General features: G+C 41.2%; 1 protein-coding gene across 4 annotated transcripts in view; it reads right to left on the bottom strand.

Annotated features, from left to right (window-relative positions):
* Positions 1 to 268: 268 nt before the first annotated feature.
* Positions 269 to 26,942, bottom strand: part of PAK5 (p21 (RAC1) activated kinase 5) — a 293,777-nt gene continuing 267,103 nt past the window's right edge. For 2 of the 4 annotated variants that reach the window (XM_032142712.2, XM_032142713.2), the window contains 4 exons: positions 23,388 to 23,514; positions 10,235 to 10,360; positions 8,463 to 8,597; positions 269 to 5,499 (listed from right to left, as the gene is read on the bottom strand). In XM_032142712.2, the coding sequence (XP_031998603.1) occupies positions 5,344 to 5,499; positions 8,463 to 8,597; positions 10,235 to 10,360; positions 23,388 to 23,514 (544 nt within the window). In that variant the 3' untranslated portion in view covers positions 269 to 5,343. Of the gene's footprint in view, positions 5,500 to 8,462; positions 8,598 to 10,234; positions 10,361 to 23,387; positions 23,515 to 26,942 lie in introns of those variants that run through there. The other 2 variants (XM_032142714.2, XM_058432997.1) reach the window with 2 other exon arrangements.

Here is a 26,942-nt window from a genome sequence, read left to right as displayed (position 1 = left end):
TCAGACAGCCAAGAGGGTCCAGGGTCAATGGTACTTCAGCTGTCATTTAAAGTGACAGAGCCTGTCAGGTTGTCTGCTGGGGAATGGTTTACAAAGGCACGCATGACAGATGAGATAAGAAGTATTTCTTAGCACTGATCTTGTGCTTTCTAGACGCTGCTCTGGGTACTGGGACACAGCAGTGAACAAAATACATAAGAACTCCTGCCCTCATGGAACTGAAATATGTGGGGCGTGTGTGTGTGTGCGTGTGTGTGTGTGTAAGTGCGTGCACGTGCATGTGTGTATACCTGTCTATTTAGGTACAGTTTGAGGACCCTAAATCTGAAAATCTGAAATACAAAATGCTTCCAAATTCAAAACTTTTTGAATGTTAACATGATGCTCAAAGAAAATGCTCGTTGCAGCGTTTTGGATATCAGATTTTCAGATTTAGGATGCTCAATTGGTACGTATAATGCAAATATTCCAAAAATCTGAAAAAATCCCAAATTCAAAACACTTCTTTTGGTTCCAAGTATTTCAGGTAAGGGATACTCAACCTGTATTATGATTAATGTGCTGTCATTACCTAACTCTTTGGGGCCTTGGTTAACTCAGCCTAAGTGAATCATATAAGATCTTGAAGTCTTTTTTAGCTTTAAGTTTTTTTCTAGCTGACAATGATGAGGCATAATGATCAAAACATTTGTCAAGCGAGAAAATCAGGATAAGAAATTTCTTTGCTTTTAGAACAATATATTTTGATCCAGAAATCAGCAACCCATAGACTTTCTCATGTCCTCTTTTTGTCTTTAGTTAGGTCTATTTATGTAGGAGATGCTCTCAGGGTCCCACTCATGTTCCCTCAGCCCTTCCTAGAGGTCATTTGCTGTGTCAATTTCAGCAAAGGGAACAAACTTTGCCCATGTGCAGGGCAAGGAGAGTTGATGCTGCAGGAACAATTTTCATCTAATGATGGGTAGGAGATAATTAAATATACCAGTGCCCCCCTCCAGAAAGACAATTCTCAAGTGTCTCTCAGAAGGTCGCCAATGGGATTGAGCCCCAGTTGCCTATTGTGGTATCCCATTCATTAAAACACACTTTCTTGACTTTGTTCTGCTCTTTGTCTTATTTCTTCACTCTGCCATGTTGACCTTCCTGGGATCATCTCCCAAATGAAGTATTTGTGTCTAAGTCTTTATTCGAGCTCTTCTTTTGGCAGGACCTACACCAAGATAATGTATTCATTTGACTTGAAACACAGCTCAATATGCACACATCTCAAGGATCAAATGGACTGATTTTCCTGCACAATGTAGATTTGTACTGTGTCATGTCACTTTCACAAAATTTCTCCTGCTTGTACATTTTGTATCTGCTTCAGATCAATTTGATCTTTTCTCTGCCTGGAATTTCATTACCATTTTTTTTTTCGATGACATTGTACTGTTCATTTGATCAGTTTGACCAAGCAGTCTGAACTCATTGGGCTGTTAACTTCATGGTATGATTTAGTTTTCCACTGATTGCTACCAAATGTGTTCTTCCCCAGGGATAAAGGGGATATGACTGTAACTCAGTCTGATTCCATCTGTCTAGTCTAGTTTAAAAATCAATCTCATTCTAATTCAAAGATAATATATCTCTCCTTTGCTCAAGTTAAACTTCTACTAGAGGAAGAGGTAGCAATTGGGAGGTAGTGCAGGATACATGGTGTGCTCTTGTATTCCCCCTTTCTTTCTCTTAAATACCTTCTTCAAATCACGGGGTCTCACACTAATACATGGCCCTATTCTATGTGGACCAGTGGGGAGGCGAGGTTCCAGTAACCTAGCTGGCTGTAGTCAGCTGCCTTGGAGATGCTATTGGAGGAAAGCGATAGGCCTGAGTCTCATTTTGGTTCCACTGAAAACTACAGCTTCTGCTGTTTGGAGTGGTCTTTGTGTAGATGACATATGTGGTTTTTAGAGTAAGGGTCAGCTCCACCTTGACCCTGTCTCCATGCAGAAAAGCAGCCATATTTCCCTTCAGTTGCCCCCATGGTGCACCCCTCCAAAGCACTCTGCAAGTTGGACATCCTATTACTTAGTTAAGTGGTTTGACACATTATCTGCTGTCCTCTCCATGTCCCATCAAACATACTCAAGGGAACTCCATGTCTTCTTCCATGCCCAGTAAAGGCAAAGGAGACCTGTCCAGGGGAGGTTGCCTCCACCTTTGTCTGCCCTGACATGCGATATACAATGCCTTTTTTTCATCCTGCTAGCTTAGGCTACTTCCTGAGGGTTTTTACCTTCCAACATTTCTGGATGGAAAGTAGGCTGTTTATATACAAGTTCCCCCATCCCCCAACTTCATGAGATCAATGTTAATGTCCCCCTTGTCTCCCAAAGTGGAGGAGAGAGCCCAACATTCTCTTCTAGGCTCCCAGAGAGCTCTCACCACACCAACTTGAATCCAGGTTCTACTATAAAGACACATGCACACATATGTTTATTGTGGCACTATTCACAATAGCAAAGACTTAGAACCAATCCAAATGTCCATCAATAATAGACTGGATAAAGAAAATGTGGCACATATACACCATGGAATACTATGTGGCCATAAAAAAGATGAGTTCATGTGCTTTGCAGGGACATGGATGAAGCTGGAAACCATCATTCTCAGCAAACTATCATAAGAACAGAAAACCAAACACCGTATGTTCTCACTAATAAGTGGGAGTTGAACAATGAGAACACATGGACATAGGGAGGGGAATATCACACACTGGGGCCTGTGAGGGGGTGGGTGGTTAGGGGAGCGATAACATTAGGAGCAATACCTAATGTAGGTGATGGGTTGATGGGTGCAGCAAACTACCACGAGATGTGTACACCTATGTAACAAAACTGCACGTTCTGCACATGTAACCCAGAACTTAAAGTATAATAAATAAATAAATAAATAAATAAATAATTTTTAAAAAGCCCTCAGATCAGTTTTGCATCTTTGGAACAGGGAAGTAGAATGAGAGTCTTTAGCCCTGAACCTGGCTTTCCTTGAACTTGGCCTTCCAGAATTTAGTAATTTTTTTTTTTCAGTAGTGGTATCGATATCACCATCTTACACTCTTTACAATCTCTAGGGATGGATATATTTGTCTTTAGGTCATGTCATCACAATGTTACATACAACTTTGTACCAACTCATTTGCACTCCCCAAGATCATAAAGAAATCATTCTTGGTTACTCAATAAAATAAATTTGGGAAATCACTGTTTCCAATAACACAATGGGGAAAAGGCAAACATTAATTTTTATTTGCAAATGCAGTTTCTGCCAATAGTTAGTGCTCACAAAACCTTCTAAGCTACAGTAACTTTTCGTAAACTCAATGAATACTTTAAAAAATACCCGATGGTAAGAAAATTACAGAAAAATTTCCATTACACTGTCGAAAATGTTTGGAATCCAAAATCCACTATTTTCTGCAATAGTTTTTAATGTTTGTTCTGGTTTAAAAAAGATTTTCTTTTTCTTTTCTTTCTACTTCTACATAGTCCTGGTTAAATTAATACAATCTGTCTCATGAACATTTAGGACTGCCATTTTCTGGATTTAGATTGTTTTTATTCTCACATATTTATATTAATACTTTAATATTTTACATAAAACATTGATTTGCTGTGTTTTATGAAGCAAAATCATAGATCATATTTATGGAGGCATTTCCAGTTTGAAAGAAAACTGAAAATCTAATCAGTAGAAGGTCATTTTATGCCTTTTTTCCTTTTTAGCAGTAATAAATAATTAGCAACCTATTAATTACAAAAATTCTTAATTATGCTTAGAGCAACCAGAGCGCTATCACAAATTTAAATTCATATTTGTTACAGTATGTGAAATAGTTAAGAAAAGCCTCTGTTTTTCCAGTTTGGTAACAAATGGCTTTTGTCTGATGCATAATTAATAGAAACTAATGATGACTATGTAGCTCTTCCAGAGTTTTAAAGGCAAATCTATATTGGCCTACAGTTAACATGCAAATTCATCCAACAAGCAACACAAAATGTATTGTAGTAGTCATTCATTTTTATCAACATTCAAGAAGATCTAGACAGCAGCACGACTCTCCTATGTCAGAAACACATTATAACATGGGCACAACTGAGGTCAGATCATACCTGGTAAAATACCCTCTTGCTAATTCATCCTCTAGAGTCAGTTCAGACTTCCAGCACGATACATGAACAATAGCGATTAATACTGTGGTACAAAGGTAAATGCAGACAAGAGTTTGGTGTGCTAGCATACAGAGTTTTAAAAATGGTGACAAATGAAACCAAACGTCTTGCCCTGTTCTCTCCTCTCCATTTGTGAGCCTGGAATTCTCGTGGTCTCACTGAAACATTCTATTATGGGAACTGAGTCCAATGATCCTAGCACTGAAATTGCTCCCTGGGAGGGAAATTTGGCCACAAGAGAACATTGTACCCATTTGAGAAAGGGCACTGAGGGAAACATCGTGGTATGCAAAACAATGGTTTGCTACTAGAGGCGTTGATGGAAAACGTGATTTTTAAAAATATTTAGCTTTATCCCAAGGAGTGGTATACTGTGGCTCAAATTTTATTTCATTATTTTTGGTTGGATTAATGAAACGTGCACACTATCACCATCACTCTTAATTCTTCTTCCATCAAATAAGACACTTGTTAGGATAAGAAAGATATTTTACTAAAGCTGACGGTGATTGAGAGTCATTCAGTATTCAAAGTTCCTAAAGAATCATTGGTTCTCTTAAAGGGATAAAAAAGTAGGAAAGGCTTTGTTCAAACTCCTGCTAGTAAACAAGTATTACTTCAACTGATACAATGGCTACATGACATCAAAGTACTATAAATTATCAAAACTATCGTACAGAAAAATTACAAATTCGTTGCAAAATACATTATACTGCTACCATTAAGAAAAAAGTGCTTTTTTGTTTTCCTTTCTTTCTTTTTTTTTTTTTTTGCCAGAAAAGTATTCTTTCAATATAGAAAATCCTACATGTTACCCTGCATGTGGCTAGGATATATCATAACGGAGTTTGTACTGAGTCCTTCTGATTTGCTGGATGAAGGGCTGAAAAATATAATAATGACTTATTAAAGCCGTGCTCCAAGTGACCACACCAGCTGTCAGTGGAGAGATGCCTGTTTAAGACACAAGAAGATGCCCTGGTCTGTCGAACCCTGCCGGTCGTCACACTGTCCCACCAATTGGCTGGTCTAGAATGCACAGGCCTTTTGCATGTTCTGTGTTTCCTTTTGTTCTCCTGAATTATTCTCATGTCCTCATCTAGCTTTGCCACCTACACGAATCCTCTGCTCAGTGATGCCTGTATTGTCTCATGAGAGGGACGATGCAAGACGGTGGACCTGCTAGTTTTAAGAATGGATGTCTGAGGAGTTCCTGGGCTGTTGCTCTCTGAGAGGGCTCCCTCACCAACATCAGGTCTAGGAAACCCCGGAGCACTGAAGAAACCTGTGAAAACACAGATACCAAACTGAGGACTAACACAGACACCTAACCCGGTCCCCAAAATGTTTTCCCCATTCATCCTATCGACAACTTCAAATTCCAGAAAGTTACCTTAAGGAGAAGGATGTTATGAAAGCAAAAGCATGTCTTGTCTTTGTTAACATTTCGTGTTTTCCTTACCTTTTTCAAGTTTGAAATAATAGGTGTAAATGACAGCTCAACTAAGAATGAACACTTATTTACTAAATAAAATAACAGTGGCAATCACAGTGACAAGAGCAGCTATTACAAAATATTTAGTATGTGCAGGTGCTGATCACACATGCTTGATGAAGCATAGTATAAACAGGGAGCCGTTTTATTTTTCTAACAACTGCAACCACACAGGCTCTGTGGAACACCTTTCTTTAAGAGAAACAAGCTTCTGTAAGGATATCTAACACATCTCATTTTTTTTATTTGAAGGTCTTGTAATTTTCTTTTTAAAGATATATCTTACATTATGTATATATTTAGAGATGAGGTCTCACTACGTTGCCCAGGCTCAAACTCCTGTGCTCAAATGATCTTCCCACCTCAGCCTCCTGAATAGTTGGGATTACAAGCATGTGCCAGCATGCCTGGGTTCTGCTGCAGAAATACTAAGAGTATGGCTCAATAGATTTTTACATACATTTACCCCTATTTACTCTCCACTCCTATCAAGATATGGAACTTTTCTACCACTCTAGGAAGGTACTTTTAGGTCTCCTTCCTGCCAACCCCTATCTCCCTGCAAAAGGTCACCACTATTTTAATTTATAGCATAACTTGGTTTTGCTTACTTTTGTACTTTATCAAAATGGAGTCATATATTTGATTTCTTCTCCATCTGGCTTCTTTCACTCAGTGTTGTATCTGTGAGATTCATCTCTGACGTGTGGCAAAAGTTACATCTTTTAAATTACTGTGTAGTATTCACTGTCCAATTATACCACACATTATCCATTTGGAAAACAACCTTGGACTGGTTTCCAGTTTTTCGAAACCAATAGGATTAAAGGTGTTCTTGTACATGGTTTTGAAGAACATTGGCACTCATTGGGTGTGAGACTACTTTCATATGATACATTTTTAGTCACTTTTTTTTTTTTTTTTGAGATGTAGTCTCGCTGTGTCGCCTGGGCTGGGGTGCAGTGGTACAATCTGGGCTCACTGCAAGCTCCGCCTCCCAGGTTCACGCCATTCTCCTGCCTCAGCCTCCTGAGTAGCTGGGACTACAGGCCCCTGCCACCATGCCCGGCTAATTTTTTGTATTTTTAGTAGAGAAAGGGTTTCACCGTGTTAGCCAGGATGGTCTCGATCTCCTGACCTCATGATCCGCCCACCTTGGCCTCCCAGAGTGCTAGGACTACAGGCATGAGCCACTGCGCCCAGCCACTTTTCATTATTTAGACTTAGTCCAATCCAGTAAAAATTTCAATATCTTTTTTTTGGTTTATGTTTTTGTAGGTCCACACAACCTATATGAGTGATTTTACTGGGGCTCTTCCCTAAGATTTAGGGGTGAGGAAGGAGGAGATACTACTGTTACAAAAAATTCTTCTCCAAAAGGCAGCCACACACTCTCTTTTATTGTCATAAAATAGGAAGACGGGTGTGTATGGGGCCAGTGTAGTAGTAGTCCTGCAGAAATGATCCTCTGAGCAAGTCCTGTGGAAATCTGGCAGCTCCTACAGTGGTGATTCTTGGATGAAGCATCATGATTTTCTGAGCTCGTCCTAATTGGCAATCCTTGGAAAACAGGAAAGACTCCACTCGGTCTCTTTCATGCATTATATTAACCATGACCTTCATTGCCCTGTACAATCTAGCTCCTGCCCATCTCTCTGACAAGGCCTACCTTTTTCCCCTTTCTGACTTTACTCAAGCAATAGAAGCCTTCTTTCTTGGCTTAAGGCCTTTCCACTTGATGCTCCCCCTGCCTGGGACCTTTTTCTCCAAGATCTTTGCATGGCTTGTACCTTCTTCCTATTCAGGTCCCAGCTTGGTTGATCCCTCCCTAGAAAGGGCTTCCTTCACTCTTCAGCTTAAATCAGTAATAGGGTTTGGCTCTGTGTTCCCACCCAAATATCACCTCAAATTGTAATCCTCACATGTCAAGGGAGGGACTTGGTGGAAGGTAATTGGGTCATGGGGGCAGTTTCCCCCATGCTATTCTCAAGATAGTGAGGGAATTATCATCAGAGCTGATAGTTTTATAAGTGTCTGGCATTTCCCCTGTGCTCTCTCTCTCTCTTCTTCCACCACGTAAGACATGCCTTGCTTCCCCTTCGCCTTCTGCCATGATTGTAAGTACCCTGAGGCCTCTCCAGGCATGTGGAACTGTGAGTCAATTAAACCTCTTTTATTTGTAAATTACTCAGTCTTGGGTATTTCTTTATAGTAGTGTAAAAACAGACTCATACAACCAGCTTTCAGTCCCTTCTCCTGCACACTCCATCACATCGCAGTATGTTTTTCTTTCATAGTATGTACCACACTCTGAAATTATTTTGTTTATTTGTTTGTTTATGGTTTATTTTCTGTTTCCCCAACTAGAATGCAGAGTCTAGACCCCAGAGTCAGAAAATCTGGGGTCATGCATGGTGACATCCCAAGCTATTAGATGTCCCCAGCATGTAACAGATGCTGAATGAATGAGTATGGCATAGAGCACCTGATTTACTCTTCTAATCAACCCTTTGGGATACAGGCCAATCATAACCCATTTTACAGATGAAGAACTTTGGTGTAGGAAAGGCTGAGTCACTTGCCCAGTAAACGAATAGAAGAACAGAAATTTAAACCTAAGTGACTATTTCCAAAGTCCATGCCCATAAACCAGGATCCTCCTGCTGGACGTGGTAAGCCAGTCTTAAAAACCAGAGAGATATGGGAAAATCCAAAAACTATTCTGAACTTCAGCAGCAGCTGCTGCTTCTCACCTTGTGTAGGTCCTTCACTCTTGGAGGTAAACTGTCCCGGATCCTCCGCATCGCCTGGAGGGGAGGTTCATTGAAGTAGGGGGGCTCACCATCGATCATTTCTATCACCATGATCCCAAGGGACCAGATGTCCACCTGTTAGGCACACCCCACTGGTTATCTCAGGCAAGGAGAACATTCTGAAATGTCAAGTGTGTCCACAGAACCTCATACTCATTCACAAATGAATATGGTACTTGTAACCTCTCAACATTTACAATACAGATTTATAGGCTAAACTGCTGGGTTACTGAGTTTTTGCTAACAATCTTTGCCTTTTATGGACAACTTCAGTGAGGGTTCCACCCATAAGACATAAATTAACATTTTTAACATTCTAAAGTTTAGTACTTTAATTTTTACTCTGTAAACTTTAGTAGGTAACTGTCTATCAGGGCAGATGAAAAAATCATCCAGTTTAATGCTATGAAAATGGAGAAGAAAGTTGTATTTAAACCATGAGCAAATAAGAAAGTTTTGACATATTTGTAACAAGCTGCAAAGGGTTACCTTGCAGGATGCAGAATATATTCTGATTCTTTTATTAATTTGCTTCTAAAAATAGCTCTTTTCTCCCCTACTTTGGGATTTCCTTCCCCTACCTTTTATTATCATTTCAAAACAGCATGCACAAAACCTCGCTTTACAAAAGCATTTTCAGGGATTGGAGAAAAGAAAAGGAAGAGATGACAAGCAATTAGTAAAGAATGGGAAGTCGAGACAATGAGGAGCCATCACTGTGCTATAAACTCCCAGTCCCACTCACTTCCCTGTTAGGGCCTCATTATACCTCTTATCTGATGAACGTATTGCTATTATTACCCCTTGCAGTGACCTTCACTGAGAATTTATCTCTCAGGATCACAGTGAGAAAAACAAGTTGAGGACTCATCCAAGGTCAAGCAAACAAGAGAAAGAGAAAGATTCTGCCTTAACTTATGCTGATGTCCTCAGCTCACTGCCATGCCTTCTCACGCTTCTCTTCTCCCAGATCCACCATCCACACCACAAAGTGTGGAAACACTATGCCTAGCCAAAACACACCCCTTGGCTTCCACCTGTATGTAGCCTTGTGTGCCTCTAAGCTTCCACCCATGCTATTACCTCCCAAGAAGGCCCTTCCTCTACTCCTCTGGCCCTGCATTTTCACATTTCCAGGCCCTATCCCTTAAAAGATTATGAGTGATTGCTTTCATTCCAGTGGAAACAGAAATTGTGCCATGTTTTTGACCATGATTCACATATTATTTTTTTCCTATGAGAAAACACTGTGTAGGTCCTTCACTGTGAGATGTAAACTGTGTTGAAAACAGTGGCTCATTTAAATATCACCTCTATTTCGTGGCACTTTCTTTGATCCTCCTCTTTCCTTTCTCTGAATTCTCATGCCTGCCCATCTGCATGTCTCCAGCCATTTGCAAGTTGCATTGCCTTGCTTTGTGTGTGTGCCTGCTACTGAGAGTGGGATCAGAGTTGGAGTGACTTTCCCACAGTGTCCACTGTAGGACTGCAATAAACAGCCTTTGGATAAATACTGCAGTGATCTGCCCCAGGGGTGGCCAGGCTCCCACCTGCCACAGCTTACCTACTCTGTGCCTCATCTAGTCAGTGGGGATCAAATGTGGAGTTAAAAGTCATTGCCCCCATCTCCTGTGGTCACCAACTATCTCAGAACCAAGAGATCCCTGAGCCTGTCCCCAGTCCTGCCACTCCTATGACTGTGATCCTCTTACCTCTGTCCCATAAGGTAGCCTAGAAATCACCTCAGGGGCCATCCAGTAGGGAGTGCCAACCAATGATTTCCTCTTCGGCACCTCTTTGGAAACTTGAGCACAGAAACCAAAATCAGACAACTTTATCTGAAAAGGAAAGGAATGCAACAAACTAGCAATTTTAAAACAATGTCTGCTAGACATGAAAATACAAACATAGTTTCAAATTTAAAACAAAACAGTCTCATCAACAGGCCTTGGACATATCAGAGGAGGGACTGTCAGACCCTTTTATTGGAAAGGCATGGTCCATTTTAATGGAGAAACTTCTCCCGGGCCCACCAGGATCAACTTCCAAATGTCTCAACTCCTGCTGCTTATGTTACTTCTATAAAATGATGAAACAACAACAAAAAATCTTTACAAATTAAATACACCACAAACAACAAATTTGTTACATCCCAAGACCACAAGTTTAATGTAATGTAACAGATGATGCTTTCATATACGTAAATTGCTATTCTTAATGTGAATTTCGAACAAACTGATGTAATTTAGGTTCTTTTGAGTTGAGCACATTTAGATTTCTATGTACCATGAGGCGAATCAAAGAACCATCTCTTTTCTATATTTGAAATATTACAAGGCCTTTGCCTATCCAGGATGTGGAAATGTCACTTTTAGTACTGGATACCCTTCCCTTTTTGGTTTGCTACTTTGTCCATGACAGTTGAAGCTACCAACGTGAACATCAACGCAAGTGGAAACACAGGCATAGAACCTGGGTGTCGGCACTTGGTTGTCAGGGGTTTAAGGTGGTCATCCTAAGGGCTCAGTGTATATACATGTGATTTACCTTAGATATCATCAAGGAGGAAAAAAACTTGGAAATTTCTTTCCTAGAGCTCATGTACTCTTAAGAACATACTGCACCCTGGGTGTTAGGCACCCTGCTGGTTTATGAATTCTAGATGACCAGGATTCAGTTTATTTCTGGAAGCCATAATTTCTAGTCATGATGACCTGGTCTGAACTTCAAACAGCCTTATGAAAGTGACATCAAAGAGCCACTTAGAGTTGTTGGTGATAATAGAATACAAAAGAAAACAATGGTTCAGAATGACCACTTGAAGTTAAAAAATTTTTACAGATCAATAGTACAGTCTCCAAGGTATGAATTCTCTCTTAATTCTCTTCACACCTCTCCAAACTTCCTCTTCCAACCTTTTTTTTCTGGCTCTACCTCTGCCGCCCACCTCTTAAATATTGAGGTTCCCTAGGGTTCTGGTTTCCTCTCTCACATCTTCTCTTCTTAGATTCTCTTACTGGATACTGTTTTTCTTTCTATGCTTAGTTCAGACCTCGCTCCTCCATTCAAAACCTGTATTTCCAACTAGTGTATATTTCTAAATGGATGACCACAAGTACTTCCAAACTCGGCATCCCTCTCTCTGCTCCAAAAGCTGACTGCTTTTCTATCAGTCCTGTTCTAGTGAATGACACCAACATCCACCAACATCAATCCACGAAAATCACCCTTGACTCTTCTCTCTATCTCACCCCAAGTCTTCCTGGTTAGAGTTTAAAAAAAAAAAAACTATCTCTGTGGCTTCAGCACCCACAATAGTGCTTGGCCCATGATAGGTTTTCAAAATCAAAATTGTTGCATGAATTGATGAGCCTCAATCATAAGAAGTGAAAGACACCTCTGAGAATGAAGAACAAGTGCATTCATATATTATAAAGATCAGGATTCAGCAGAGAGGTCTGACCCAGAGACAAGATTCCCCCTGCCACACATGTTATTACGGTAACTTCCAAACATATAGCAAAGCTGAAAGAATTACAGAGTGAACATCCCTATATGCATGAGTAGATTCTATAATTATTAATGTTTTGCTGTGTGGGCTTTATCACACACCTATCTCTCTATCCATCCATCTATTCATCTAATTTTTGATGCATTTCAAACTGAATTGCTGACAGCAGTACACCTCACTCCTAATTTAGCATTAACTGGAGTTCAACGCGTTTTTTTAACAGTTTAAAAATTTACATAGCGTGAAATGTACACACTTTAGGTTTATCATGTGATGAGTTTTGACCTCCCAGTACTATCAAGATCTGAGCATTGCCGTTGCTAGGGTATGGATGAGAGGGTCCTTGGGATATGAGTGGTAGTCAAACCTTTGAAGGGCCATAGCATGAGAAAAGAAGATGGTCAAATATGAAATACTGGGCACCTAGGGTGATTGAAATTGAAGCATTACTGGAGACTGAAGAGAAAGACATCAAGAAATCAGAGAAACAATGGAGAATACATTGGGAAAGCCAAGGAGGGGATAGCAGCAGCTAGGACACAACAGGGAGATGAAACCAGGTAAGAACTGAGAGTTGCCGTTATGCTCGGCAATGAGGGCATCCCTAGTAGCCTCTAGTTTCAGGTTGAGTCAGTGGTGGAATCCAGAGAGCAGTCAGGTAGATTTCAGTCAGAGTGCTTTTCAAGAAATGAGATGTATTTTAATACAGATAGAAGAAATCCAGCATTTACAAATTGTGGTGAATATGATAATGATGACAATGATAATTATTACTGTTCTCTATAGTGGGTTGAATGTCTCCCAGAATTCACATTCATCCAAACCACAAATGTGTTCTTATTTGGAAGGGTCTTTGCAGGTCTAATTAGTGAAGGTGAGGTCATACTGGATTGAGGATAGGCCCTAAATCTCATGACTGATATAAAAACAGGAGAGGACACACAGACACACAGATAAGAAGACCATGTGAAGGCAAAGCAGAGACTGGAGGGATGAGTTTACAAGCCAAGCAACACTGAGGATTGTCACAACCACCAGAAACCTGGAGAAACATATATAAAACTTCTCCTTCAGAGCTTCCAGAAGGAATCAACACTGCCAAAATCTTGATTTTGGACCTCTGGACTCTTGAACCGTGAGAATACATTTCATGCAGAGAGAAGAAAATGCCACTCAGTTGGTAGCAATTTGTTATAGCAGTCCTAGGAAATGAATACACTCACTGAGCTCTTACTACCTGCCAGGTAACACTATAAACACTTCACACGTATTATCTCATTTGACTGCTCCCAAGAAACTAACGAGGTAGGAAATATTATTATCTCCATTTTACAGAGAAGTAAGCCAAAACACAGAAGTGGTTAGGCCACTGTGCCAAGGATACAGAGCTAGTAACTGGAAGAGCCAGGATTCGGGAATTTAACCACCACTCTGTTGCTCTGAAGAGCAAAGTTACAGGCTGAAAGAAGGGAGTTCCCGGAGTGGTAGATGTTGAAGAAAGAGGAGAGAGTGAGGGTAACTGATGATAGGGTCTTTAAAGCATCCCTTCAGGAGGGATGGGATGGGATCCAGCGTCTTGCTACTTAAAGCATCATCTTCATCAATAGCAGCAGCAGCAGTGTCACCTGGGAGCTTGTTAGATTTTCGGAACCTCAGGCCCAACCCGAGACCTACTGAAGTCACAGTTTCCACTTCAACAAGATTCACAGGCCGTTGGTGTACACATTATAGCTTGAATCATAGGAGATCACAGTTCAGTCAAGAAACAGTAGAGGAAGGAGGTCACATGAACAGGTGGGGATGAAGGGGCATTTGTTTGCACAGAGTCTAATCTCTTTAGCATTCTGACAAAAGCCTTAATATTTTCACCATGCCCCATCTTCCTACTGCTGACTTAAACACACTAGAGTCCACCTGAATGGTTTTTAAAGCCCTCTGTAATCTGGTGCCTTTTCATGTAGCCAGTCTTATTCCTCATGGCTTTCTGCACACACTAAAACTATTCTTAAGGACCAGGGCTGCTCCTAGAATGTAGGATTTCCAGTGCTAAAACCCAGAAAGTTCTGGGCAAATCAGAAAGAGGTGGTCATCTTATGGTCCATTCCCAACTCTGAGTTTTTTTTTATGATTTTTCTTGCATATTCAACTCTTAGGCATACATCAAGGGCTTTATCAAATCTAACATTCTCCAGAATTCTTCTCAGGAGCCCATGTTGATCACTCTCCTTTCCAAATTCAGAGAATTTGGCATGCACTCAATCCTGAACTATTTTCTGGTGCTGATTTTCTGTCTCTAGCTAGAGATGGCAATCTTTGGGGACAACAACTCTGCTTTCTGATTGCAGAGCCTTACTGTGTTCCTTAAGAGTTGGGCAAACAAACAGTAGAAACTCAGAAAACAAATGCTACTGGATTTATTTTATATTGACATACACACATAATAGTATAGCAGGTGACAGAAGGCACATTGAAGCTCTTTCTGAAAACATTTGAAGCATACTGAAGATAGCTGTTGCTAGAATCAAAGTTGGAACACAGATGAAATGAAAATAACATTTTGGGAATTATTAATGTGATTTTTTTTCATTTCCTTGTTCATGATATTCTCACTAATTGGCTTAAGGCCGGTGATTTGGACCAATGGTGGTATGATTTGAATTGGAAGGGATTAGATTATTCCCAAAGAAATGCTAGAGAAGCTGGTTAAGTAGAGGGTGATATTCACAATTTCTTATCAGGAATCAACCCCAGAGGACTCAGATCATAGAATTTCACATGTAGTATGAAAAAGAGGGCCTTGTAGTTGTGATACCTGGTCCATAATCCATGGTGCCCTATTATAAGAGGAGTCGATAACGCACAGAAGTAAAAATACTACAGTCTACCCCTTGTAGTCTGGGATAATTTGCAGAAGGGGAGAAAGAGGAGTGATGTTGACTATGTCAGGTCCCAACCTCCTTACGATATATCACTTTTCTTCACTCCAAGAAGATGGTGGTGGGCTTCGGAAATATCTGTGTTGCATACATCCCCATACAAATAAGGGAGAGGAGAATCCCCACAAGCATGTGATCAGAGGTAATATTCAAAATATTCAATAATCAGATTAACGTAGGCCAATTGGAACCTAGATAGAAAGTCAAGCAAAGTCCTAGAGTTACCCTGGGAAGGATTACCATTTTTAAAGGTGTGAGGAGGGTCTTGGGAAGGGGCTGGAGTGATGGAGGATAGACTAAGGACTTAAAGCAGTGGCTGTCAACCAACTAGCATGAAAATCTTGCAATATTTTAAAAACGGGTGTAGACATGCTGGTAAAACTGACTGAACACCAGCCTTGGCCATACCCCGTGTGAAAGGAAAATAAAAACTCAGGACCCCAATTCACTCTGCCAAGAGGAAAAATTGCACTAAACGCTGAGTCCTGCAAGAAACTACCTTCTGTTTTGCTCCTAATTAGACAGCTACAGGTCACAGGTATCTCCACAGGTAGTGACTCTATGTTCACATTATATTCTGCAAAGTGCCGATTTGCTGAGCGTGAGATCAATACATAATTGACAGTTCTCCTACCTGCTCCTTTTCTCTTGCAACAAGTGGATGACCATTCCCTCCCTCTTTCCCCTCCAGCTCACTTTTCCCCTTTCCCTCAAACTCATCTTTGGAGAAAGGCACAGACCACAGACAGTTTCTATGAATCCATGTCTTTTTTTTTTTCTTCTTCTTCTGGACATGTCCTTAACCTTGGCAAAATAAACTTCTAAATTGATTGACACTTGTCTCAGATACTGTTTCGTTTTACACCAGCATGTAAAATGTAGTCCATGGAGACACGGTGCAATAGTGTGTTTGGAAGTGAGCTTGTGGCAATGCTACTGTCTTCCATGGCCTTGTGGGATGTGCAGGGGTTCAGAAGTTCCTCCAAATCTCAGTGAGGGAATGGGGAAGGGTCTGGCACAAGCCTGTGGCTGGGACAAGGAGGCAGCCTGTAGGGCACCTTTCAACCCATGAGTGAAGACGCTGCAACTGTGAAGTACAGCAGAGGTGAGCCCCTGGACAGCTCAGCCACCGATAGGACCAGTCAATCCTGCTGCCTGGCCACCAGTCCAGGTAGCAGGAGAGTCCAATGACAGCAAGGCAGGGAGGAGAAAGGAACAAGAAGATGCTTCTTATCTCCTTCACCCTGAGGTCCCACGAGCCATGCTTGTCTTCCCTCCCACACTCCATCTTGGGAATAAGCGAAGGTGGAGAGGAGAGGAGGGAGTAGGTGGTGGTTAAATCTGAAAGACTGGGTTTATAAAGGTATCATTTATACCTCATAAAAATGGAGTTGAACTTTGATAGACAGTGTTCAAATCATTCAAGCCAACTAAATTTAATGCATTGAATTAAAATAGATACTTTTGAAAAGAATCTAGCCAGTAGGACTCTGTGAAGAAGTCTGGGTTAGTTTTAGGAAGCATAGAAACCATAATTGTGGTGTGTGTGTGTGTGTGTTTATTTCCAAAACTAGGGTGTGAGTAAATTTGCAACCCCAATACACAGAGAGTAGAGGAGGAACAAATGTTCCAGTTTTGTTTGCCTATAAATTTAAGAACCCTGAATGGTTAAGGAGGTGAATGTATCAGCATTTTGCTATTGGAAGTTTTAAATTTCAGTATCTCTAGTGTGGGTTTCTCTTTGCTGGCATGAAAAATACCCAAACCCCTCAAAATCTGGCATCCTAATAACCATCTCCCTGACAAAATGTGAGATAAGCAATTGAAACGCGACACTTGGAAGTGAGGCCTGTTCTGCTGCTCTAGGAGTATAAGTGCTTTTGCATGATTCTTTACTCCTCCAAGTACAAAAAAGGGACAATTTTCTAAAAGAACATAATTGCACACAACATTTCTCCAAATAAATCTGCAAGTAGATAATGAGAACTCAAGTAATGAGTACAATAAAGCACTGTAGGCAGACCTTAAAAGCAAATCACATAGACGCTAAGCTGAGCCTTACTTTGGGCAGAATTGTGCAACTGGGCTGCTTAGGAAACCACTTTCGTCTCACTAATGCAGTTAGGCTAAGAGAACTACCACTAGTATGTTGTCCGCCCCCTAAAAGGAGAAAATGTAGCTTGTTACACAAGGACCACACAAGGAACTTTAGTTCAGAGCTCAGACAAAGCTGCTATTTAAACGTGAGATCCTACCCATCTCTCATGTGTCCTGGCCAGGAATCAGGGTTCCCACAAAAGAATGGTGGAGGGTTGGGGGGTAGTGAGGGTAGGCAAAAGAGAGTCTATCCACAGGGCAGCTACAGGTTTAAAAATAGAATGTAAAAACCCTTGCTCTGTAAACTGCATGCGCTCTAAAGAATTCTGTGTCTGCTCTAGGGTCTTGGCTAATGCAAAAGAGGGCTGCTTGTGTGCCTGGTTTCTGGGTGCTTCCTTGTAAGGCAATGGCACTCAATGTACAACGTATGTAGCATCAGCCTCACCTGAGAGCCTGTTAGAAATGCAGCTTCCTGGGTACCACGTAGCCTGAGTGAACCAGAATCTCTGGGGGTGGGGCCCAGGAATCTGTTTCTTGTCAAGCTTTCCAGCGGGTTCTGATGCTCAGTAAAGTTTGAGAACGTTATGGAAAAAGCAGATAACAGTGGCCAGAAAAAGTCTTCAGGCCTAAAGATGCAGGTGGTGGCATTTGGAGGTGAAGCTAATGATCACTGAAATAGGAAGTTCCAGGAAGATCCGGGCAGGGCACCAATGGCATTTGCTATGGTACAACTCACCCTCCTTATACCACTTCCCTTATCACGATGTGTGAATCCAGGCACAGTGTTGCCAGACTCTTTGATTTTTCAAGGAAGACAGGAATCTGAAATTTTATATGACATCTTCCAAGTTTTGATTTGTGGCAATCAATTTATAGTAAAAAGAAAAAGAGATCATAAAGACCACTTGTGTGTGTCTCTTTACCATAAACTTATTGGACTTAGTAGGTCATGGGTTTGAATTCCGGTCAATGAATTTGTCAAAGGTCAGTCACTCACTGCTTACTGGCCCCTAAGTTATTCATTTCTCAAATGCTGGCCCTAGGCCAAGGAAAGGTCATGATGATTCTACACAACACTTAATTACAAGGGCAGAGGAAATGCCTTCTGACTTAGCATCTACCTTGTACCTGGTATACTTCTGAAGGTTTTATACACATCACATTATTAATTCCTAAGCCACTCTATGAGATACTATTTATTTTCCTCTTTCAAACCCCAAACACCACATTCTCCCTTCTTAACACAAATTAGTGACTCGTTAGATATTATTTATGCCATAGATAATAATTGAATGATTTACTTTTAGTTGATAAAAGATAATTTGTCTAGTCTTTAGAGAGGACAAAGTATTCATTCTTTTAAACCTGAGCAATTCTCGGTCATTTTTCCTAACTTTTAAAAAATTTTTAAATTTTTTAGTTTTTTTTTTTTTGGAGACAGGGTCTCACTTTATCACTCAGGCTGGAGTGTAGTGGTATGATCTTGGCTCACTGCAGCCTTAAACTCTAGGGCCCAAGCAATCCTCCTGCCTCAGCCTCCAGGGTAGCTAGGACTACAGACAAATGCCACCACATCCAGCTAATTTTTTAGTTTTCTTGTAGAGATGAGATGGGACTTCAATATGTTTCCCAGGTTGGTCTTGAACTACTGGGCTCAAGCAATCCTCTTGTCTCAGCCTCCCAAAGTGCTGGGATTACAGGTGTGAGCCACGATGCCTAGCCAACTTTTTAATTTTTAAATAATGATAAATCCACAGGAAGTTGCAATGTGCACCCATCTCTCCCTAGTTTTAGCATCTTACATGGCTACAGTACAATATCAACACCCACAAATTGATTAGGTCCAATTTATAGAACTTATTCAAATTCCATTAGTTACAAATGAACTTATTGTGTGTGTAGTGTATATAAGTATACTCTGAAATTTTATCACGTGTTGCCAACTAGTCAACTAACCAAGGGAAGGCTAGTTACCCGGTGAGTTACTACAGTGGGCAACTAGAGGTTGATCCTGCTGAGGATGTCTGGGAGACTGTGTAGAACAGTGCAAAAGTCATTGTGGCTTTTGCCACTAAAAGTAATGGCAATTACTCTTGCACCAACCTACTATAACCACCACCAACATCAAGATACCCAACTGTATCATCAGCACAGGACTCCCTGGTGCTATTCTTTATAGACACATTCCCACAACCCCAAACCTCTGCCAACCACTCATCTGCTGTGCATTTCTATAAGTATGTTATTTCATGAATGTATGTGTGTGTGTATATATATATATGGAATCATATAGTGTGTATCCTTTTGAGATTGGTGTTTTCTCACTCAGTATAATTTCCCTGAGGTCCATCCAAGTTCTTGTCTGTATCAATTGTTTATTTTTATTGTTGAGTGGTATTCTATGATATGGATATATTAATACTATTTGTCTAATCATTCGCTCTTTGAAGGACATTTAGGTAGTTTCCACTTTGGAGCTATTATAAAGAAAACTGCTATAAACATTTGTGTACATGTTTCTGTGGGAAAATAAGTTTCCATTTCTCTGGATAAATACCTCAGAGTACAAGTGCTGGTCATATGGTAAGTCCATTTTTAATTTTGAAAAAGAACTGCCAAAGTATTTTCCTGAGTGGCTGTGCCACTTTAAATTCCCATGAGCAGTGTATGAATAAGTGTTGTTATCGCTATTTTTCATTTTAGTCATTCTTATATGTGTGCAGTGATAGCTCATTGTAGTTTTAATGTGCATTTCTCAAAGGCTAATGATGTTGAACATCTTCAAACGGGAAGAGAACCCAATATAACTTGTGTGGCAGGCAGTATTTTCCAAAAATGCCAACAATAATTTTGCCCATCCCGTGAGCTCTTCTTACAATATGACTTGATTTTTCTCACACTGAGGAGGACTCTATGCCCCTGCCCCCTGAATCTGGAAGGGCTTGTGACCATGGTGAAAGTAATGCTATGTGATTCTGAGGCTAGGTTATAAAAATGCCATGCACTTCCTCCTCGTTTTCTTGGGACACACTCTTGGGACCCAGCTGCCATGCCATGAGGAAGCTCAAGCCACATGGGGAGGCCACTTATTTTGTAGGTGTTCTGATGGCAGCTCCAGCTAGCCTGCCTGGGCTGACTACCTGACATGTGAGTGAGGATGACTTCCAGGTAACTCTGGCCCCGGGCATTATCTAACCACAAGTCAGAGCAGCACTGTTTTGCTGAGCTTAGCCAATCCTTGGATCTATAAGTGACAATGCTAAAATGACTGTTGACTTAAGACTCTAAATGTTGAGATGCCTTGTTATAACAGCAATAGATAATTGAAAAAGTCTTCTTTTTCAATATATAATGTTGTACACTAATAGATTCATATAAAAACACACTCTAAGCCTTTTCTTGGAGTAGCCACACTCCATTTCTGCTCTCTTTTAAAAGAAGTTTCCTTTTCCTATAGATACTGGAGAAACAACTGTAGTCAATATGATGCACTGTTCTCAACATGAATGAGTAAACTCTGGACAAAATGGCCAAGAGGCACAAGATCCACTCAATATGCTGTTGCTTCCTCTGCCTGGAATGCTCCTGTTTCTGGCAGCCACAGGGTCCAGTCCCCCATGTCTCTGCTGTAACGCCACCACATCAGAGGGATCTCCTGACCAGCCTCCATAAGACAGCCCCCATCGCTTCCATCACTCCCCATTCTCCTTACTATGCCTAAATTAATCCTAGGAAACTTAGTACTTATCATCCCTTGTTTGGTGGGGATTTTGTTTGTTTATTTATCTATTTGTTTATTATCACATTCCCGGCCCCCAAATAAGCTCACTAGAGGAACTGATTTTGCTGTGTTCATCCCTAGGATTTAGAACTGTCTGTTACACATAGTAGACATTCAGCAAATATTCAGTAAATGAATGAGAGAACAAATCAATAAGGACTAAAAGCACCTACAGTGTGTCTATTTATGTGAGCTCTTTGTGGGGTGCACACGGATGCAGGAGGTGTTTGAGACAAGGTTCTGCTCTTGAGAATGACAACTAAATGATTTAAAAATCTTGCACATTGAGGGGAGGGGAGATCTTTAAGTAATTTGATTAAACAATGACTTCTTATCTTAGTCTCATTTCTGATTTTGATACTGGATATGATCTTACAGCAAGGAAGCTTGTACCATAAATTTCTAGAAACAGGGAAAGAAAGTCTGGCTTGAAATTACTCTGCTAGACCAGTTTAATGCTTTGCAAATTGCATTCTGACACCGTGGAGCCTGGCGTAGGTGCTTTTCTGAGTCAGGCCAGGGAGGATTCTTGACCTTTTCTCATAGCTGCCCCACTCATACGGGAGACTGAGGAAAAATGCATACACAGTCTTCTTCTTTCTGTATCCACATCCCTTTGCAATGTGACTTTGCATCTTCTCCTATCAAGAGGCAGAGTTTATATCCCTACTCCTTGAGTCTGGTCTTGGATATTTAGTAAATATAATATAAGCCCAGGATTTGAAAGGGCCTACACATCAGGGCTTGCCTCCTTTGGTGCTCTTGGGAACTTTGCCACAGGTACCATGTGAATAAGTTCAGGTGACTCTGGGAGATGAGTGATACTTGGCCCTGTTACCTGCACTGTCCCTGCTGAGAGCCAGCTGACTGCCAAGCAAATGAGTAAGGCCGTCACCATAGGTTGATCACAACTGCAAGAGAGAGCTCAGCTGATGTCACATGATGCAGAGATGAGCTGGTAAAGAGATGAGTTGTCCCAGAGGAGTCAGCCCAAATACTGGCTCAGAGATATGTCAGCAAATAAATGGTAGTTGTTTTAAGCCACTAACTGTTCAGTGGATGGGGCAAAACCTGACTGATACATGCTACTGTACCGTTCTTTCTTAAAAGAAGCAGTGCAATGGTTAAAGCAATGCAAAAAGCAGGACTTAAAACTCCTCATTAAGCACATTCCCAAGTTTGCAAATTGTGTATACATGTACATGGAAATACGGGAAAAATCGCTAATGGGATTAGGAGTGATCTTTGTCTTATACTTTATACTTTTCTGAGTTTACTACATTTTCTACAATAATATTTACAATCTTTTTAAAACAACAAGAAAGAAAAGCCAAAGTGCTTGGACAGTTTCTTCTGGCTGCCCTCTGATCATTCCTGGGCAATTTCTGATATGACATGAACATTTTCCATATGGCAGGGGTTGCAGGTGTGAAAGACAGGAACATCAAGGGAATGGCTGGCTCCATTCATGCCAGGGCCATTGCCTCTGGTGGGAGTTCCAGGGGGCTCAAGAGAGTCTAATGGTATAGAGCTATGCTTTGAAACTCTTCCATTTAACTAAGCCTTCCTTGGAATGTGAACTGGTTATTTCCTTGGCTGTTATATTCCATGCTCTGTGCCCTGGTGTGGCTGATGAGTTTCAGCAGAATCCCTTGTACAGGTTGCGGTGATGTGAAATACAGAAATCTGGGCCTAGAGGTTTGCCAGTGTGATAAATATCCTCTGTCTGTCCTTCTGGATCCATTTTCCTCCCTCCTCCAAGCCTTAGGAAACCAACCTATACTGACTGCATTTTGGCTCCTAGCTGATTTCAGCCAATAGGGAGCACCATTAGGAAAGTAGAAGGAAGAAGAGTGAGGTTGGAGGATTTATTCTCTCAGCTCTCATCTTGCAGGTTCACCTTGGTTTGGCTTCTACCAAAGATCAGAGCACCCACCAGGCAGCTCCGAAATCTACAGCAATCTCCATTTTCAGATTCTAGTAGCCAGGACCTCACCTCACCGCTTCAGGCATGGGGTAGTAGGAGTAATGTTCCATTCTAAACTACTGCACTAATCCTCATACACTATTCCTTATGATTTTTCTACATCTGCCCACGCTTTGGTAAACTGTCCTTTATTACACCACCCTCAAATTACCCAAGTGGAGTTGATCATCTGTTATCTGCATGGGCTCTGGAAGGTACTGTGGACACATGTATTCATGTGAATAGGTTGGATGCACCCCTAGAAGAGTCAGCTCTTCTCCTCCAACAAAAACGGATGTGGCAGAAAAGGAAAAGAAATAGCCATAGTTTCTATTACTTCCTATACTCATTGTTAAGGAGGCAAATTATCCATCAAAGTCAGGCAATTCTGACTAACAAGGTGACATAGAGGAAGGGATGGTAATTTCTTTTTTGTAAGCCTTCTGGGAAGAGAAGTGGGTGACTTGTGACTAAGAAAAATTAGAGTTATAAAAAAGTGTTTCTAAAAGAATTATGCCCATGACAGATAGAGTGACAAGAAAAACTACAAACGGGCCAAACATGAACATCTTACCCGGCCATCGCTTGTCAGGAGGATGGAGTCACTTTTTATGTCCCTGTGAATCACTCCTTGGTTATGAAGGTAGGAGAGAGCTCTCAGAACTGACAGGCAGACAGTAGCTATCTGTTCTTCATTCATTCTGGAAAGGAAATAACATTTAAGGAACAAGACAGGTTTAAGAACATCTTTGAAATGCTCAAGAGAAGCAGGTCCCTTGTGCTTTAGTGAAACAGTCCACGTGCTCCAGCCCATATCTGAAAAATCTGCAGACAAGGGAAGGAAGTCTTTGAGATCTGACTCCCAGAACAAAGGCTTGGCACTGAGAATGACAGGGACCAAATATAAGTCAAAGGAAAGAGATCACTATTTGTCAGCTTTTTGGTCATTCATGCAAATGCACTTCCAGGAACTCTTTTATTTATTTATTTATTTATTTATTTATTTATTTATTCATTCATTCATTCATTCATTCATTCATTCTTTGAGATGGAGTCTCGCTCTGTCACCCAGGCTGGAGTGCAGTCTTCCTCTTTTTTGAGATGGTGTCTTGCTCTGTCGCCCAGGCTAGAGTGCAGTGGCACGATCTTGGCTCACTGCAACCGCCACCTCCTGGGTCCCAGCGATTCTCTCTGCCTCAGCCTCCCAAGTAGCTGGGACTACAGGTGCCCATCATCATGCCCAGCTAATTTTTGTATTTTTAGTAGAGATAGGGTTTTACCATGTTGGCCAGCCTGGTCTTGAACTACTCCTGACCTCAGGTGATCCACCCACCTCGGCCTCCCAAAGTCCTGGGATTACAGACAGGGGCCACTGTGCGGGGCTCCATGATGTCTTAACAGATAATTCCATAGGCATCAACAAGCCTCCAGGGTCCCACAGAGTCAGCACACTGAATAGGCGGACGAAGGTTTCAGGCGTGGCTGTTAAATGATCGTAAGAAAATCCTTTAACTTCCTTGGGTCTCATTTTCTTCATCTTAGAAATGGGGACTGCCACAGTTTTCAAGGCTGAGCTCAGGCAAAGTGGTCTTTGCATCTCTAATCCTCCCTCTGGGACCTACCCTACTTCCCATTCACCCTCTCTCTTCTTCCTCCAAGGAGCTAGAGGTTTTTGTCGCTTCAGGTCCATTCTCTCAAAAGGAAATTGGACCGAGGAAGTTACTAATAACTAAGTGTGAGCGGATAGTATTTTAATAAATGGACCATGGGAATGAGAAAGGAAGTAAAGCATTGGTTATGGCCTCCCATATCTCATGACTGCATCCCTGTGGAGAAAGTTTTTCCTTCTCCACAGTTTTAGAGGCAGAGGGGGAGGTCAGGTAACTGTCCAAGGTTGTGCAGCTAAGAAATGGCCAGGTCATGATTCAAACCTCACCTCTTTTTTAGTCCAGTGCACATGCTTTCCCACTTTCCCATTTTCCTACACTGCCCTCACCACTCGAATGAATGGATTTTCCTAATGAGTGAAATCGTTCAGCCACAGAGGAATCTAGGTGAGAATGTTTTGGATGGCACAGGTTGTTCAGCACCCTCAAAATGACTCATTTAGGCAGCTGCCTAACTCATCTACGTGCAAAACTTCTTCCCTATCCCATGTCAAGTAATAAATGTAAAAGAGGTCCTAAAACAAACTATCATCCAAGCAGAGAAGACGGCCAGGAGAGACAGAGGGTGTAAATGACCAGAGCGCAAATTGAAGGACAACCTTGTGAAACTCCAGTAATCCCAGGGAAATCTAAGGTCAGCAGAATAAGGAAATGAATGGCTTTGAATTTTCATTTCAGTCTAGTTGATGCTAGAAAATCCTAGTGGGATTCAAAAGTAAGGTATAAAGTGGTAGCCAATTAGAATACCAAAGGTATAAAGTTGATGAGTATGAAGAAACACACCCTTCCCCTCAAGGGGGATTTGGCCAGGCGCAGTGGCTCATGCCTGTAATCCCAGCACTTTGGGAGGCTGAGGTGGGAGGATTGTCTGAGGTCAGGAGTTCGAGACCAGCCTGGCCAACATGGCGAAACCTTGTCTCTACTAAATATACAAAAAATCAGCTGGGCATGGTGGCCCGTGTTCGTAATTCTAGCTACTCAGGAGGTTCAAACACGAGAATTGCTTGAATCTGGGAGGCGGAGGTTGCAGTGAGCGGAGACTGCGCCTCTGCATTCCAGCCTGGGCAACAGAGTGAGGCTCTGTTTCAAAAAAAAAAAAAAAAAAAAAAAAAAAAGAAAGAAAAGAGGATTCCACAGCACCAGTCTCATACAAAGGCAGGTGACAAGAAATGTTTTTGCCTGAAACAGAGGAAGCCGACAACTTCTGTGTTCTGGGTTTTGTGGTATGTTGGTCATTATCCTGAATGGCTTTCACATGACCATTTTCACATGTGGACAAACACATTCCTCAGAGGTTTACAGTGTCTGCAGCAGGGACAAGCTCACATATACCTTCAAATTAATTCAGAACCAAGAGCCACCATCTTTAGTAAAATTATGTTCTCTTGAATTCCATGAAATTTGAGTTATCTGAAACAGGTATAAAGATTCTTTACAGGTTGACTATATCAAAAATTACTTGAATCTAACCCCTAGTCACTAATGGAAAGATCCCATTTGACTGGAACATGTGACAAATACTTCCTAATCCAATGCCTTTGAAATTAACATGGCCAACTGGAGAATGGCTGGTGCATTTCTTCTTCTACTTCTTTTCTGTAGGAAAAAAGCTTGGCATGGAATAAAAAATGCTTCAGTTCTAGAGTAACCTCAAATTCAAATCCTGGCTGTATCAGTTATTAAACGTGTGGTCTTAAGAAGGATACCTTTTAAAATTTTGAGATAGAGTCTTGCTCTGTTGCCCAGGCAGGAGTGTAATGGTGCAATCATAGTTCACTGCAGCCTTGAACTTTTGGGCTCAAGTGACCCTCTCGTCTTAGCCTCTCGAGTAGCTAGGACTACAGGGACACGCCACCACACCCAGGTAATTTTTAATTTTTTAAAATAGAGACAGGGTCTTGCTAAGTTGCCCAGGCTGGTCTCGAACTCCTGTGCTCACGTGATCCTCCTGCCTTGGTCTCCCAAATTATTGAGATTACAGGCATAAGCCACCATGCCTGGCCAAGAATATTTTTCCTCTTTGAGTTGTAGCTTCATCACCTGGCAGACAGGTACATCAGCATCTGCCTCATAGAAATATGTGATGGTTACATGATTAATATATAAAGAATTTGATGGTGCTTGGCACTTTCCCTTCCCTTCTAGAACCCTCTGTTTCCTGGAAATTAGAAGGATCTGACTTAACAAGATTTTACGTTAGTGCTAACACTTCAGTATGTATAAGAAATACCTGAGTATTTGGGTACAGCATGGATTCTCATTTAGTTGGTCTGGGGTAGTACCTGAGATTCCGCATTTCTAATAAGCTCCCAGGTCCTCAGACAGCACTTGGAGTTGCAAGGGGTTAGATGTTTTATCAACCGATCAATAAATCATCCAATAAAGCAGTTATTCAATATCTACTAAAGGAAACTCTCTGAATTCTGAGTTTAAGATTTCGAATACCAAATATTCATGGTGTT

The sequence above is a fragment of the Hylobates moloch genome, unplaced genomic scaffold (assembly GCF_009828535.3).
Source record: "Hylobates moloch isolate HMO894 unplaced genomic scaffold, HMol_V3 SCAFFOLD_21, whole genome shotgun sequence".
Lineage (NCBI taxonomy): Eukaryota > Metazoa > Chordata > Mammalia > Primates > Hylobatidae > Hylobates > Hylobates moloch.
The sequence above is the reverse complement of the archived record's forward strand: the minus strand, read 5'-3'. Positions and strand labels throughout refer to the sequence as shown.